This window comes from Lipophrys pholis, assembly GCF_963383615.2.
Source record: "Lipophrys pholis genome assembly, chromosome: 23".
Lineage (NCBI taxonomy): Eukaryota > Metazoa > Chordata > Actinopteri > Blenniiformes > Blenniidae > Lipophrys > Lipophrys pholis.
Window position 1 is genome coordinate 6,892,241 of NC_137645.1, and position 16,909 is coordinate 6,909,149.

At 46.8% G+C, this 16,909-nt stretch overlaps 1 protein-coding gene across 1 annotated transcript; it reads right to left on the minus strand.

Annotated features, from left to right (window-relative positions):
• Positions 1 to 14,503, minus strand: aox6 (aldehyde oxidase 6). Its single transcript, XM_080493303.1, has 35 exons — positions 14,393 to 14,503; positions 13,426 to 13,483; positions 13,251 to 13,347; positions 12,068 to 12,176; positions 11,067 to 11,193; positions 10,144 to 10,205; positions 9,905 to 9,979; positions 9,728 to 9,811; positions 9,502 to 9,646; positions 9,063 to 9,155; positions 8,839 to 8,990; positions 8,678 to 8,771; positions 8,292 to 8,401; positions 7,496 to 7,680; positions 7,262 to 7,424; positions 6,976 to 7,053; positions 6,737 to 6,906; positions 6,529 to 6,655; positions 6,313 to 6,435; positions 5,666 to 5,762; positions 5,464 to 5,588; positions 5,260 to 5,393; positions 4,907 to 4,994; positions 4,739 to 4,825; positions 4,471 to 4,662; positions 4,163 to 4,390; positions 3,988 to 4,083; positions 3,230 to 3,358; positions 3,082 to 3,156; positions 2,940 to 2,992; positions 2,372 to 2,486; positions 2,232 to 2,297; positions 1,746 to 1,934; positions 938 to 1,105; positions 1 to 641 (listed from the first exon to the last, which is right to left on the minus strand). Exons 1-35 carry the CDS (start codon positions 14,444 to 14,446, stop codon positions 591 to 593), a joined length of 3,999 nt encoding a protein of 1,332 aa, XP_080349429.1. The 5' UTR covers positions 14,447 to 14,503; the 3' UTR covers positions 1 to 590.
• Between the last annotated feature and the right edge of the window lie 2,406 nt (positions 14,504 to 16,909).

Sequence of the window (16,909 nt, forward strand, 5' to 3'; positions counted from 1 at the left end):
AATCATAGGTTGAGGGACCAGCAACGTGACCTTCTGGTTGTACAGTGTAAATATCTGATTATATGACAATAAATATCTGAATACCAAAATATCAGAACATTAATAAGCCGGAGCTCTGATGTTTCTGGTCCAGAATATTCGTGTGACACAAACAAAATAATCCAGTGAAGAACATATTCCTGGATTCAGGCAGAATTCCTGCAAACCATGAGTTTGAAAAGAAAAATAATAACTTTTGGAATAGAAGCCATCCATTCCAGACAGTTTTATTCAAACAATTAACCCCACTTTATTTATTAATTTTCTTCCTTGACTTTTTATATCATAATTTTCTTGTTAGAAAGAGAAAAAAGCTGAAATAGACAAAAATGGAAAAGAACAAAAGAAAAAGAAATAAAAAATTAGCTTTATTATAACGCTATTAGTTGTAAAAGCAGCGATGTGATGATGTCCTACAGAGTTAATGGATAAACAAAGTGGCAGCATGAGTGAATCAGTAAAAGTTGTTGTTGATTGCATATATATATTCCACCTGATGGCGGTCCGGCCGATTGAGGCGATCCATGAAGTGTGTGCGGTTATCGATTGGTTCAGATGTTCAGGGCCCACGGTCTGAAAGATCCTGCTTTGACGGCAGGAACCTGAAAATCAAACGACACAGAATCAAAGAGTTTCTAATGGAGGGAAGCGCCGGGCGGCGACAGGTTCCTTTTAAAATGCTTTGATCACATTTTAATTTGCATGTAAAAACTTTTTTTTGACCTCTAGGTGGCGATATATATATATATCAGCGCTGTCAACAATCAAAATTAACTAATTAATCGTGCAATTTTCTGTAATTAATTTTTTATGTTAATATGTTATTAATGTAGACTTAACACACAGATTTATATTCAAAGTCTATTTTGATAGTTTAGCAAATAAGTGAAGTCTTTACCTTCTGGGTGAACGGTGTGGAGCAGGCCAGGCAGGATCGTTCCGGCGTCGCGGGGCTGTCAAAAGGAAACGGACCCGCGAGCCCCGACTGAGAGCGTGCGGCGGCCACGGCGTCTTTGATGGCGAAGAACACGGAGCTGCCGAGGAAGAGGATGGGCTCGCCGATGCCCTGCGCACACGCAGGAGGAGCGTCAGGTTTGTGACCCGTCGCGAGGTTACAAATGGCGCCTTTCCACTAAACCCTCCGCAGCCTCACTGTTGACGCTTTTCCACTACGTGACGACGGCAGACGGCAGGCCGCTGATTGGCCGGCGCGTCACGACACAGATGAGTCGGGTTCGCCCGCCATTTTTAAATCCGATCACAACAAAGACGCTCCAAAACAAAGACGCAGAGAAATAAACGTTTTTTTTTTTTGGTCTGGTGGCGACCCCAGGGATTCTGGAGGTCGTCGGTCAGGAGGTCTTGGAGCTGCGGTGGTTTGGATTAACTGGTTTCCCTGTTAACTGGTGACTGGCTTCCTCCAGCGTTCCCTTTTCACAGCAGATTGTTAAAAATCCAAAGCTGTCCTGGCAAACGTTATTTCACCGCATTTCCATGAAAGCATCATAACGTTGGTTTGTCTTATTTTAACATCTGCTGCTGCTAACTGCTGGTGGCAGAAGTCACCACTTAACAGGGGCACCAGTGAAACCGAAACACCCGACAGTGAAACACCATATTGGGGGTGATTACTTGTGCACGACGGTGAAAACGGGCGAGTAGGAGCTGGTGGAAAAGCGCCAAAAGCGTCTTGCGGCGGCTCTCACCTTGGAGGAGTAGATGGCGTGCGGGTTGTCGGAGTCCGGCAGCAGGTGGACGTTGAACTGGAGCGGCACGTCGCAGACCGCCGGGATCTTGTACTGGGACGGACCTCGGGTGTAGAGGAGCCCCGACGGGGAAAACTTCAGCTCCTCCAGGGTGTAGAGACCCAAACCCTGCATGAATGCCCCCTCGATCTGAGGGCGGGACACACGAGGGAAACCGTCAGCATCCCTCGCCGGCGTCCGGGGAACGTTTCACCGAGCAACTGAAGCCGCAAGGAGCGTCGAACGAGTCCTTCCTGATTGGAAGCATGTCCCCCAAGTGGCGCTCTGAATGACAGTGTGTATTGGCCAATTGGGTCGACTGATCATAGACGTAAAGTTTGCAGCACGTAGAGCAGAGTCCCACATCACTTCCTGTTTCATGGCGAACCATCAGGTTTTGACCTCAGTGGTCATCTGTCTCACACTTTTTCAGAGAAAGCGAATCACCTGTCCGATGTCCACAGACGGGTTGACGCTGCGCCCCATGTCGACCACGATGTCAGCCCTCACCGTCTAAACGGAACAGAGAGAGGAAGTGAGCGAGCGTCAGTCTGTGTCGGTCGGAGTTCAGCGGTTTAGTTCCGGACCCGGTAGTCTCCCGTCAGACAGTCCAGCTCCACCTCGCTGCACGCCACTCCGTACGTGAAGTAAGCGTAGGGCTCGCCCTCCATCTTCTCCCAGTCCATGTGGAGGTCGTGACCTCTGGGGACACATGGGGAAAACACAACATTTTGAAAATGCGCCGTCCCCATGGAAATGCGTGAAAACGCAACTTTTTGAAAACATTCCGTCTTTGTGGAAATGGGTAAACTTTTTTTTTTTTTAAAACACTTAAGTCTCTGTCAAAAAATGCAACTTTTTAACTAACACTGTCTCCATGGAAATACAAATCTTTTTGAAAACCGTTTCCGTGGGAACGCGCAACTTTTTCTAAACACGTGGAAATACACACAACTTTTTGAAAATGCTCAGTCTCAATGGAAACACACAATTATTTGGAAAACGTTCCTTCTCCGTGGAAACTTTTTTTAAACACTTCATCTCCATGAAAATCGGAATAACGCAACTTTTTGAAACCCCTCCGTCTTTGCCCAGTTCATGAGGAAGTGGTGCCCGTCGGCCAATCAGAACGAGCGGAGCAGAGCTGTGACTCACCTGTAGTGTCCAGTGGCCGAGAGGTTGATCTTATCAAAATAAGCCGATTTGATCTGAAATAAAAAGATTATTTTATATCTTTTATTCTGAAGTCCCACTTTTCCCCCCGAGCAGACTCTCATAACCTCCCATCCCCTCCTACCCAGCTCTCCCATGATCCTTTGGGGCTCTTCAGCCTGATGGGCTCCAGCCGCTCGTACAGAATCTCGCAGGCGATCTGCAGAAGAGGAAACAAAAATGCTCAGAGGTCATCGTGTCAAGAGTCGACGTGGACAGGAAGCGGGCTCTACCTTGACGGCCATGCCGTTGGCGTCGGTGCCGAAGGACGCCGCGGAGGGGGAGGTGTTGGGCACGGTGGCGGTGCTGGTTTCACTGATGTAGATCTTTGATGGCGGGATGTGAAGCTCGCGACTCGCCACCTGAACACAAAACACAAGATTGGAGGCCCGATTGTATTTATAGTGTTTCTTCTTATACTATATAATAATATAATAAACCCAGATTTGACCCCCTCAACATGATCAAAGACTCACCAAAAGTTTGGCATGCTCATCAAGACTGGCGAAAAATGGAATAAAATGTAAACATTAATCCTAGCGTGCCAAAACATGCTCTCTAGCGCCACCTAGAAACACTAAAACAGCCACCGCGGTCCACAGGACAAACCAAAACTCGCTTATTCATCTCATCCCGACCTAAAAATCACCTCTCCGTCACCCCTGAACCAAATCCAACAGGAAGTCCACAATTTGCTTTTCAAAATAAGATTTCTGCCCCAAATTGGCCCTCGCTCGAGCGGTTTGGATTCTATTCGCCATCAAAGCTCCGAACACAGAATCTCTGCTGTCATTGACCTACATTGGAACAAGATAACGGATTCTGCTGTCAAGAAATTATATATTTATTAGACATGTTGCCCCACAAATATGGAATCACGTATCACGTATACTCGGCACCACAACACAGAAACACTTATTATGGCACTATTCAAAATTAATTGAGCTGTACTATTGTGACTGACCAGCAGGGGGCGGTGTGCAGTCCATACCTGCTGGATCTTGGTGTGGATGCCCTGCCCCATCTCCGTGCCTCCATGAGTCACCAGAACCGAGCCGTCTTTGTAGATGTGGACCAAAGCGGCCCCCTGTCGGAGTAAAACACGCTCCGTCAGGAAACACGCCCTCCTGGAGAGTAAACGTCCGGGTGGAGCGGCCGCGTCCTACCTGGTTGAGGAAGCCCTCTGCGAAGGCGATGCCGTACTTGATGGGGACAATGTCGAGGCCTCTCTTCCTCCACTGGTGCTGCAGGTTGAACTGCTCCACGGCGCGGCGCCGGGCGTCGTACCCGCTCTTCACCTTGCACTCGTCCCAGCAGCGGTGCATGTTGTCGGGGCTGAAGTGGTACTTGTAGTGGGTAACCGACGGCCCCCGGTACATGTTCACCTCGCGGATCTGAGCGGAGGATTTCAAAATGAGCGACCGGCGTCGGACGTGCGGCCGCCGGACGCTGGGGGGGGGGGGGGGGCAGTCACCTGATCGGCGGGGCGACGCAACGCCGCCGCCACGTCGTTCAACATGCTCTCCACCACCAGCAGGCTCTGCGGCACGCCGAAGCCCCTGAACGCCGTGTTGGAGGGCAGGTTGGTCCTGCAGGCGGCGCCGGAGCCCCGCAGGTTGGGGATGTTGTAGGCGTTGTCCATATGGAGCAAAATCTTCTCCACGACCTGCAGCCCGGGAAACCAGAGGTCACGACCTCGACTGTCGCCAGGAGACGGGAATCGAACCAGACAGAAATCGTACCAGGACAGACTCGTCAATCGAGTTTCCAGCGTTGGAGAAATACTGAAGGTCTGCGGCCACGATCCGCCCGTCGTTCATGAAGCCCACCTGGATCCAACAATATTATTCAAGAACATCATAATAATAAAAACTATAACAGCAACAATCATGATATAATGAATATAACACCTTGTACTTCCCCTGCACAGGGTGTCGCCCTCCGGTGATCAGCATGTCGTCGCCTCGCTCCAGGACGCAGCGGACGGCTCGACCGCTCCTGGATTAGCAGCAGAAATAAAGATGGCCGCCCATTCTGTCAATACGTTTATTCAGCCCGAACGTCAGCGGGACCGGAGCGCTGCCGCTCGGGTCGACAACACTGGCAGGATGATTTGGCGCATTAATGGAATAAATTCACAAGATGATGAATATAGACGGTAAAACATGAGCTCATTTATATTGTTTTTAACTGACAAAAGTGGAGAAACAACTGATTCTAAACATATAGATGTATAAGAATAGATCACTATTGTGGGTCTTACTTCCACGCGGCCACAGAGGTGATACAAGCCAAGATGGCGGTCTTGGTGACCTTCCCCCCGAAGGCGCCCCCGAGCCTCTTGACGTGACAGGTCACCCTGTTGGACGGGATGCCCAACGTCTCCGCCACCGCGTCCTGCGACCACACACACACACGAATTGTCCCCCTGTACCGGCGTGATGCGGACGGCAACGGCTCGGCGTACCTGCGTCACGGTCGGCCACTGGGAGGAGACGTAGACGTTGAACTCCGCCTCCTCGCCGACGGGGACGACCAGCATGCTCTGCGTCTCCATGTAGAAGTGCTCCTGGCCGCCGAGGTGGATCTCTCCTGGAGACACGAGACGTTCAGATACACAGCAGGCGGACGGCGTGCTCGCTGGCTGGCTGGCTCGCTCACTGGCTCACCTTCATAGACCTGATCCACGTCTTTAAACGCTTCGCTCACGTTCCCTCGCTCGATCACCCGCACAGGCTCAAAGAAGGACGACTTCTCCACGGCGTCCTGCGAAAGGAGAGACGGCAAGTCCACCAGACATCATAAAATCTACTCAAAATGATGTCGTGCATTTTCCAGGCCTATAGGGGGCGCTGCCACAGAACTTTGTCCTAAAACGGTTTCGGGATCCTAAATCGCTGCGCCGTGTGGATGATCAGTGAAAAACGATGGAAACGTGAAACCGCCTCGACTTTGACGTCTGGAAAGACAAGATGCAAAGTAGCTGAAAATGATGATGTCATCACCACACCTCTCGAACTGATGACCCCGCGACCCTCTCCGCGACGTCACTTAGCAACAACAACGGCGGACTGAATGCTGCAGAAGCTCATGATGCTCGTCGCTTTAATTCCAGACGTTTGAGGATTTCTGTTCTTGCATGACCTGGTCTTCTTCTCGGTTGTTTCTGTGGCAGCGTTAGAGCGCCACCTACAGGCCTGGTATATGTATCACATCATTTTGAGTAATTTTCACGGTGTTGCGTGTTCCCGGGAAAGACTTTAAGAAGGAAGGGGAGAAAAGATCTTTTTGCTTCGTGTGGAAAATCCCCACAAACCTCGATGGTGAAAATGGGGTCCGGCAGGTCTTCATAGGCGATCTTCACGGCCGCCGCTCCTCGCTTGGCGTGCATCCTCGTGTCGGCGAGCACCGCGCACACCATCTGACCGATGCAGGATACCTGCAGGCGAGCGGGAAGACGCTCAGCGTGACGGTCTGAGTGGCAGAAGAAGCTCAGAAAACGTTTAAAAAACAAAACAAAAAAAAAAAACACCTCGTCCTGGGCGAGCAGCTCCTCGTCGTATCCCATTATCGTGCGGACCGTCTTTCCCGGTATATCTTTAGCGGTGATGACGTCCACCACGCCTGGCAGCTGCAGCGCCGCCCTCACGTCCACGCCGCTGTGGCACAGAGGAGGAAACACTTCAGGAGCGCCGCGACGCAGCAAGTCTCAAGACGTTTGGATTGTGGCGTCTCCTCACGTGATCTTAGCGTGTGCTCGGGAGCTGGTGACCAGCGCCATGAAGAGCTCGCCGTCCACCTTGGGGAGGTCGTCGCAGTACATGGCCTCACCAGTGGCCTGGCTGATGGCGGAGCGGTGCATCATGGGACGGCCCACCGGGTCCTGCTCGCTCTGGTGCTTTGAAACGGCCTGGAGGAGGAGGAGGAGGAGTTAGTGACGCGTGGAGAAGGTGGCGTCCAAACGGAGGCGTCTTCAGACCTGGAACTCCTGCGTGCCGGGGTGGATGTCTCTGGGTAACGGCTCCATCTTCTCCGGGAGCTCCTCTGCGATCACGTTCTGGAAAAATGCCAACGATAACATTCAACTATTGATAAAATGTACACTTTGAAGGTTTTAATAAACAAAAACTTTTATTTTGAAGAAATTTGGGACTTTTATTTTGAAAGGTTAACATTTTTTCCAATGTATTTGAATAGGACCAGCTTTGACGGCTAATAAAATTCAAAGTGCTCAGATTTAGACGAAGTGGTAGACAACAGTTTACCATCTCTCTCAGCTTGTGCAGGACCTCCAGGTTGAACTTGAAGAGCAGGCTGAGCGTGAGCGAGCGGCGGAACTCCACCTTCCCTCCGGGGGCCCCCGGCGGGAGGGCCAGCTCGTCCAGGAGGACGCCGTACGCCCGGCCGAGCGTCTCGTCGTCCCACGGTCTGGAACAAACAGCCAAGTTGAGTCACGATCTGCAGGGGATGATGATGTCTAACGGCGGGGTTCCACCGACCTCCCCGTGATGGCGGCGCAGGTCTTGGCGGCGCTCATGGTGGTCGGCCCCATCCCGCCGTAGTACAGGCCGACGTCTTGAACCACCCGAGAGCCTTCGGAGAAGACCACCCGCATCCCGGTGGTCACCGTGGCGAAGGACGCCTCCTTACGGGGGGCCTGACGGAGAGCTCGCACAAACTCCCCCTGCAGGATAGAACAGTCATTACAGAAGACGTAGAAGGATTTATGGGAGTTACATTTAAATTTTATTTTTTATTGCTTCGACAAAAACTGGTGAATTGATCATAATTATGACCAATTCATTCCAATAATGATGTCGGTGGATATACAACCATTTATGTTTTTTGAATTAAAATAATTGCACATTTTTAAATTACCTAAATTTTGTTTTTATTTCAATGTATTTTCTAATTAATTATACTTATATTTTACATTATTTTTGTTTTATAATTTGATGTTAGGATTAAAATAATTTTATTTATTAAAAATGTTATCATTAAATTACATATTTAATGCTTATCATATCATTTAAACATTTTTTATTTAAATTTGTTTGTAATTTATTATACATTTCTCTTTTTCTTACAATTTGTTGTTGATGTTTTCATTAAATAAATATAAAAATGTAATTATTAAAATTTCACAATTACTTTTTTTACTATTAAATAACAATTTTTTATTAAGTTTCAACATTATAGTTTTTTCACATTCAATATAATTAATTATTGACCACAGCATATTATCACTACAGTTAGTGAATATCATCTACAATATTCATATTGAGTATTTCAGACCTTTGTGGAAAACGGGATGAAAACGGCCATGACGACGTCCTCCGGCTTCAGGACGGTTTTCCCAAATCCAACGAAGAAGTCCTGATCAAGGGGAATCTCTCGACGTGCTCCTGGAGGATGAAATCACCGATTGTGTTCTCGCTCCGCCCACTTTATCGAGGACGCACCACCACCGGACTTGTGTCTTTATATTGGTTCAGTTATGTGCTTTTTTTTTTTTTTTTTTTGCAGCATTTAAGGTCTATTTTTTTTTTTAAATGTTCCCGGGAGTACGTTCTTGCATGTACGTACTTCCAAAACGCCAAGTTCGCGAGTACATACTTGCGTACTTGGAATTGAGACATGGCCCGCTTTCTTCTTCAGTGGTCTCGTCTACTCCGACTCACCGGTGGAGACGACGCTGACTCGGCACTTTCCGGCGGCGAGGACGGGGTTCAGGTCGGAGTTCGGATACGCGCTGGCGATGTTTCCTCCGAGAGACTGGTGAGGAAACAATTAAAGAATCACATATGAGCTTGAAAATCTCTGAACTGGAGTTGCTCCTCACCGCCATGTTCCGGATCTGCTGACTTCCCAGGTTCCCCAGCTGCTGCACCAGCGCCCTGAACACCTCCGTCGTCTCCTCGGGGAAGCGGGCGACCAGCGACTCCAGCAGCAGGTGCACCTCGGCGAGGCTGCAGCCGGCTCCCACCCACACGCCTGCGCGGAAACCACAGCGTCAGGCGACGGGGGGACGAGTCAGAGCGGCGGGACGCGGTGAAGGTTACCCACCGTGAGGCGTCTCCGAGACCTGGAACAGCTCCGGCACCGCGGCGGGAGAGATGAGCAGCGGGTGGCGCACGCCTTTGAACTTCATATCCGGACCTTCGGCAACAAAGAGGTTTTAATTTAAGCTGGTATTCCCTCATATCCCGTCTCCCTTCAATCAATTCTTAAAATTTATTCGAAATTTTTATATATTTTTTTTAACTTTGAATTCATTGTGAACCTTTTTCATGCTAACTTCCTCTCGCGGGGGGACATGAAAGAGTTTCACGTCTTGATTGGCCGCAGGAACCGTCAATTATGACGATGGGATTCAAAGTTTCTACGCTGTAGAAAACACGCCTGACCGAAATCGAACAGGAAGTCCCCAATTTGCCTTTCAGAATAAGATCTTCACTGGCGGTGGCTAACGCCGGTGGCTAAGGCGAAGCGACCGGGTCCTGACCGATGTTGGTGTTTCCCATCAGCAGCGGTGCCTCGGGGTGTTGGCTCTTCAGCGCCACCAGCTCCTCCAGCGAGGCGGGCGCCACCCAGCTCGTCCTCTCCCCGCGGAGCCGCAGCGTCCGCGGCGTCGCCGCCTCCGCCATCAGCTGCGGGACACAAGGCGGCGCGTTACAGAAGGGAAGAAAGGCGCGAGGCGTTCTTTCAGGCTCTGCCGCCGTTCGTCTTACGATCAGCTCCGGGGGGAAGATCAGCTCCTGGGTCGGGTCCAGAGGCAGGAAGTCGTCTTTGTTGAAGAGCCGAGGCTTTTCTTCCTGCAGGTCAGGGGGCGAGTTAACGAGCGGATTTGAACGGCGATCGGCGACTTTGAGCATCAGGGATGAAATAAAAACAAACTGAAAGCTCACGAGTTCAGGTGTGTCAGAGTCTTCCTCCCCGTTGAGGGAACAGTCTCCGCCATTAGTCTGGCAGCAGTTGGATTCCTGTCGATTCACATGAAGGTGAGAACACATAATGTTACTCAACTATGCTGGCAAATAGTTTTTCACTTTTTTCCCCCCATACATGTATTTTAATGCATGTGGTTATTTACTACGTTTCAGTTTTCCACCCGCCAGCTGGACAAAGGCGTCGGCGGAATACCAACCTGACAGAAGGTCCTGCAGCCGTCCACGATGGGCCGATAGCCGGTGCAGCGGCACAAGTTGCCTGAACGACACAGATTGACAGAAAGACGCAGTCACCTCCGGTTCCTTATCGCAGCAGATTGTTGGGAGGGAACGAAGCCGACGACACGCTTCGGTTTGCTGGATTTAGCCGATTTAAAAAAAAAAAAAAAAAAAAAAAAGACTGAACCGATCAGTTCCATTCAGCTGAAGGGTGGGCCGGAGAACAAAATGAGCTTTGTTTGAGATAAATGTGTGCAAACCACACTCGTGTTGTACATAAGATACTTTTAAAAAACAAGCACGGGGAGAACAACACTGAGTGTGTTTATCAGTGGAGGCCGAAACTAACAAAGTGACACGGAGGAAAGGGAAGGTCACCGTTTGGCAAGTTTTGAGCTTCAAGCAGGCCTGACGGACACCGTCTAAACTTTCACCGCCAAAAGATCCATTTTCACCATTTTGCACCAAATTAAATGTGTCTGGAGCCACAAAACATGTCAATTATCTGGAATAGAGGAAAAAGGTTGCATTCATAAAGTGTCACATGTACAATTTGGATATATTATATACTGTATTGAGTTATTTTTAAGAAATATATATTTTCCCACTTTACCTATTTTATACTTTTTTTCTATTTACAGCCGTTCTGGGTTTCCTAATGCGACTATATTTTTTTCCCTTTTTTTATTTTTCCACTTTCTTCTTTTTCTAATTCCCCCCCCCCCTATTTTATTATTCCCTTGTTTACTTGCCATTCCTTTTGTTTGTTCCGTCTTTTTCTAAAAGCTGTTCTGGTCGTCTTAGCCGTTTCTCCCGATTCAGCAAATTTTGAAAATCAAAAAAAAAAAAAACAGTAAAAAAAACAGCAAAAAAAAAAAAAAAAACAGACACGTGCACGAACCGGCCAGCGCCTGTGTGATGTCGTCCATGGTGGGCTGCGGTTTGTTCCTCAGCAGAGCGTAAACCGACATCACCATCCCCGGCGTGCAGAAGCCGCACTGAGAGCCGTGAGCCTTCGCAATGCGCTCCTGGGAAGAGCAGATAGAGAAATCAAACAGGTCAGGAGAACCTGAACCGACAGAGCTCATCTTAAAAACGTACACCCCCCGGAAATCCCATGTATGTTGGTGTTGAACCAGATGTGGAAACTACACATCTGGAGTTTGAAAGTGAAAGATTTTTTTTTGGGTTTGGGCTCTTTGTTCAAACCAGAATCGGCCACAAGGGGGCGTCACCCCAAAATGTCAGCTTTCGATTGTCGTAAACAGTGGAGGCTAATTTCACAAAACCACCACTGGTAAATTTAGCCGCTTGTGTTTAGCCGCTAACCACTAACAGCTAATCTGTAGCTGCTAACTGCTAGTCAGTAACCAATAGCTGCAAACCGCTAGTTGCTAACAACTATCCGGCTAACGGTACTAGTATAAACGTCCTGACCCCCTAAGCCTGTATTTCATGTGAAATCTCTGGGGTGCGTTGCTCTGCGGCGTTGAGTTTGTAGACGCTCCACCATAGTTTTTCATATTGTATGAGCAAAAGGACCTATGCTATCGCTATGCTATCGCTATGCAAGATTGACAGTTCCTGTGGCCAGTCAACACGTGTCTAACATCTGCACCAGTCAAAATCTCTCATGGAGGAAGTGTGAAGAACGAGCTCCATGTTTGATTTGATTTTAAGATTTGATTTAGAGAGGATTTAAGGGAGACTGAATAGGTGAGACACCAACTAATGACTCCTTCAAAGCGCGCAGAGACTTTAATCCCACAGTTTTGAGTTGAAGCTTTGACAAGAGCGGCGCTGCTGCAGGAAACGAACAGCAGGCGGTCACGTGTGACGCGGTGAAGAACAAAAGGTCGTTTGGTTTCATACGAGCAGAATGAATGAGCAAAACGCAGCGACCTGCACCGGGTGGATCCTGGTCCTGGTGCTGCCGACGCCCTCCACCGTGGTGACGGCGGCGCCGTGGAGCTGGCACAGCGGCAGCAGGCAGGCCGTGGCCGAGTAGTGGCTGGACGGGGAGTGAAGGGTTAAGGTGAAGACGGAGTACCTTGTTGTTATATGTCGGAGGTCTGGAACGTGGAGGGTTGACCAGTTAGGTCAGAAAAAAAAAAAAAAACAGGGAAAAGGAAAAGTGAAATAAAGAAATAAAATTTTAAATAAACAAGGAAAAGAAAATAAAGAAAAAAGGGAAAAAAGAAAAATAGCCTCCATGAATAAAACGGCCACAACAGCTAAAAACGTGACTCTCCATTAATGCAACACTACAGCAATACTTTACCGATGAACTTCTTTTATTTTAACATGTTTTGTGGCTCCAGACTAATTTCATTTGGTGGAAAATAGTGAAAATGTCTGTTTTGGTCATAAAGGTTGCAGACCGCTCGCTGCTCTACTGATGTTTGTGGTAGAAGTGTGGTGCCAAAGATATCATCCTACGACCGTCAAACCTCAAACCATCTGATCCCCAGAACCACAGGCAGGAATCATTTGATTGGTTGAGTTGCGGTCGGATCATAAGACGTGAACAAGACTAAAGCAGAGTTCAACAACAACAGCAGCTGATTGTAGGCTGGGTTTTTCTTAGCGAATCGGCATGTGAGATGTGTTCAAACACTTAGATAATCTCTGTCCTTTGTCCTTAACTTGTGATCCATTGCCTGTGCGCAGCATTGGCGTGCAGCCAGGAGGGGAAATCACCACCAGGCCAAAGAGAAGTGCAGAATCCCAGGCTGGCAGACGACCAGGAAACCCTGAGAGCTCCTCTTGTCCACTAAAAATTTGATTTTTGTACATAAAGGAGTGTGTTTGGTATGCAACTCTGGCGTGGCTCCATGTAGTTTCTACAATATGTCATGGAAATTAAAATTTTTGTTTATATTTTACTTTCATCGGATTATTTATTTTTCAAAAATGGCCTAATCTCAAAGATAAAAACAACTAAATTAAATACAACGACAGCTTTACGGAAAAAGAAAAAGAAAAAGGAAAAAAAGGGAAAGCTACTTAAAACAAAGAAAGGTGTCAGAGTCCTGGCTCGGCTGCACTGGACTGAGGATTCCTGGCGGGTTTGGCAAAAGGATACGTGATGGTTTTGGTGGCGGGTCGGTAGCGCGACACCATGACGGTGCACGCCCCACAGCCTCCGCCGCCGCAGCCGGACTTGGTCCCGGTTAACCTCACTGTGGTCACGGTGGTTAAGGCCGCAGCAGCCGGGAAACGCCGTGGTGCAGAGCATGACATCCATCGTTAAAGGATACGCTTCTCCCGGAGGAAGGACAGCAGCGTCGTCTCAGGGTCCACATCCTGCGCCGTCACCTGTCGGGACGGAAAACCGCCGTTTCATCAGGAATTCACTCAAATGATTGTCAATGGCTACACGAGTACAGTCAAATCATTAACTACTCCCCAAAAGAAGGCAATGGGTTATTTACACGACACTGGTTATCTCTTTACTCTTCGTTCTTTCCTAATGTTGCCGAATAAGACAGGAAAAGAACAAATACTACACCATGTAGTATAGTAGACAAACGACAACCTCATGGATTTAATGGCATCTCTCAGGCACCTGCAACTTTTAAGGCCAAAAGAGCAGTTTTCACTATTTTCCACCAGATTAAATTTTCCCTATACTTGTATTTTCCCCATTTTTCTTTTTAATTTTCCCTCTTTCTTTTCCTTAAAGCTATGCCCGACTTAGCCGTTTTATTATATTGACCTGTTTTTAGAAAATCAGTGCAGAATGCAAATAAAATAGCGGAAATAAATGTTTATTTACATTACATATTGCCAGAGTCGTCATGGAGCTGCTGCAGAGGAGCCACATGTTGCTGACCTCTGCTCCATCTTTAACCGTATTAAAGATGTAATTCATCGTAATTAAAAAAAATTCTAACTTTTATTAACTTAAATAACATTTTTATATAATAATTGGCACTTGCAGCATGAGGAAGTCCTTATTTGGTCATCAGACGCTGCATTCTGGGGTCACATATTTCTGCGTAACACCAGGCCCCCCAACTTTCACACGACTTTTCTTCGTTTTTGTTCACTTTTCACCATTTTTCTTCTTCTTGCAAACAAAACAACCACTTTGTCACGCGTGTCGGGAGACAATAAAACACAGGTGAAGATCGTAAACAGACATTTCTGACGGAAGTTAGCTGGAAAAAGCGGCTAAAACCTGCAACATTTACAACAAATTGACGATATAAGAGCGAGTTTTACCTTTTTCCCGTTAATGAAGAAGCACAAAGTGTCGTTTTCTCTTCCTGCAGACATTTTCCTGTCAATCACACAAACACACACCAACTCACTGCAGGACTTTCACAGTCAAGCGCATTTAAAGGGCCAGCTCGATTTTCGATGGAGACCTTCAGAATAAGACCTCCCAGCCCCGCAGCCCGTGATCTCCTTCAAAATAAAACACGTAACTACTGTAGGAAAAAAAAGAAAAGAGAAATAAGAAAAGAGACAATGACAAAGAAAAAGGGAAATGTAAATAAAAGAAAGTAAAAGAGAGAGAAAAAATAAAAAGTGAGAAAGAAAAGAAAGAAAAAACAAAATAAGAGAAAACACAATATAGCCACCACGTATCTGAATATTTTGTAAAAAGAAGAATACGTGTCTAACCCCAAACCACCACCACAACCACCACCAATCTCTACATTAACTGAAGCAGACTGATCTGAAGAAGTTTATTTTGAAGCTGCACATCTCCACCTCCCGGGTCCGCGTACCTTCCGGCCATTCGATTTTCGTTTTGATGTCGGAGAACGAAAAACCGGAAACCATCCGATTTTCGTTTTTCGATTTGATATCGGGAAACGAAAAACGGGAGACGACCTTCCGGTCATTCGATTTTCGTTTTGATGTCGGAGAACGAAAAACCGGAAACCATCCGATCTTCGTTTTTCGATTTGATATCGGGAAACGAAAAACGGGAGACAGCTCGTCTCCCGTTTTTCGTTTTACAATTGAAAATCGAAAAACGAAAATCAGATGGTTTCCCGTTTCCCAATATGCGTTTCTTAAACAAAAATCGGGAAATAAAATACGACCGTAATTCTTTATTTCAAGTTTGATTTGCCGGAAAACCCGGAAGTCGACCCTCTTCTTCGTCTGTTGCTGCCGCTGCGTTACCATCCAGACTCGTGTGGCTTTCCCCTCGGTGATATTCTTGTATAAATTTAATGATTAAAAACTTAAAAAAATGCCTTTGGACGGTTGCGCCAACGTAATATTGGACACGGACCCCAACGGCATGACTACGGGTGAAATGAGAGTTTCAGGGAGGAATGTCTGAAGATGGAGCTCCAGCAGAGCCAGGCTTCTCCACCTGCATGGAGCTCCACCAGAGCCAGGCTTCTCCACCTACATGATGGAGCATCACCTCCAAGCTGAAGCTGCTTCAGCTCCTGCTGAGGTGAGCAGCGTTGTACGAGATTAATTTATGATATACATTACATCATTAAAATCGCGTCTTTTCATTGATTTGACCGCAGTCTCACAGCGCCCCCTACTGTCAGAAGCAGCACACTTGCAGATTGTCCTCAGAGCTCAGTCATCACATTAAATGAAATATTTCTCAGGAGAGAAAAATCCAAATTAAAAACTAAATAATGATTATAAATGTGAGATTCAGTAGGGTTAATTTTTAGTTACACTATAATATTTACACATTCTAAAAAACAAATGATACCGTTTTGTATTTTGGTTAAAATATAATAATAAAATATAAAAATGTATTATTAGTGTTGTTTTTCTTGATACTATTACTATTAACTACCTGATGCAGCTCTGTATGCAGTTATGTGTCATTTTCATCATCTTACTGATTTATGTGTTGCTTTAATTGATGGTAGAGATGATGACAGGAATGTGTCTTCTAAAGGAGGACATGCCAGTGAAAGGACAGGAGCAGCTTTACAAGAGATTCAACACCACAAAACACATTTTCTGCAGACGGCATCAAAATCGGTAGGTTTTCTTTGTTGCTGTTCTTTTTCTGAGCGGTACTTCCCGATTTTTGTTTAAGAAACGCATATTGGGAAACGGGAAACCATCCGATGTCTCCCGTTTTTCGTTTCCCGATATCAAATCGAAAAAACGAAAATCGGATGGTTTCCGGTTTTTCGTTCTCTGACATCAAAACGAAAATCGAATGGCCGGAAGGTACACGGACCCTCCTGTCCCACTTGGCAGGAAGCTTCCGACTGGGAGACCTGGCGTGACCTCTGTGGATATTTAACAAACATGGCCTACATTAGGAGGAACAGGCACAAGCTGCGGTTGCTGTAACTTGTTTGGGAGAGTTTGTAACTTTGATTCCAGCTCAGTTGTTTGGAAATGAGAGATTCAGCCACAATTTACGAGAGATGGTTGGTTGGTTGGACCTATACTTGTTGACAAAAATGTACATTTAAATAACAGATTTATTCATAATTTTTAAAAATCCAGACATCAATTATTTCTGGTATAATAATTGCAGTTTTTTTTTTCAAAACTCTTATTTTGATGAGTCATTACTTACTGCTGAGTAATGTTTTCTCTCCATTTACAAGACACAACATCCAGATGTAATAAAAGTAAGATTGTGCTTTAACTAACTGTCGAATCCTTAGAAAGTGTCCCTGCGACTAATATGGAAGAATAAAGGAGAGTAACATGAACAAAGAACCACAAGAGGGCGCTGAAGGAAAGGCTATTTGATTTTATTTTTCCTGGCTGTTGTGTGACAGAACT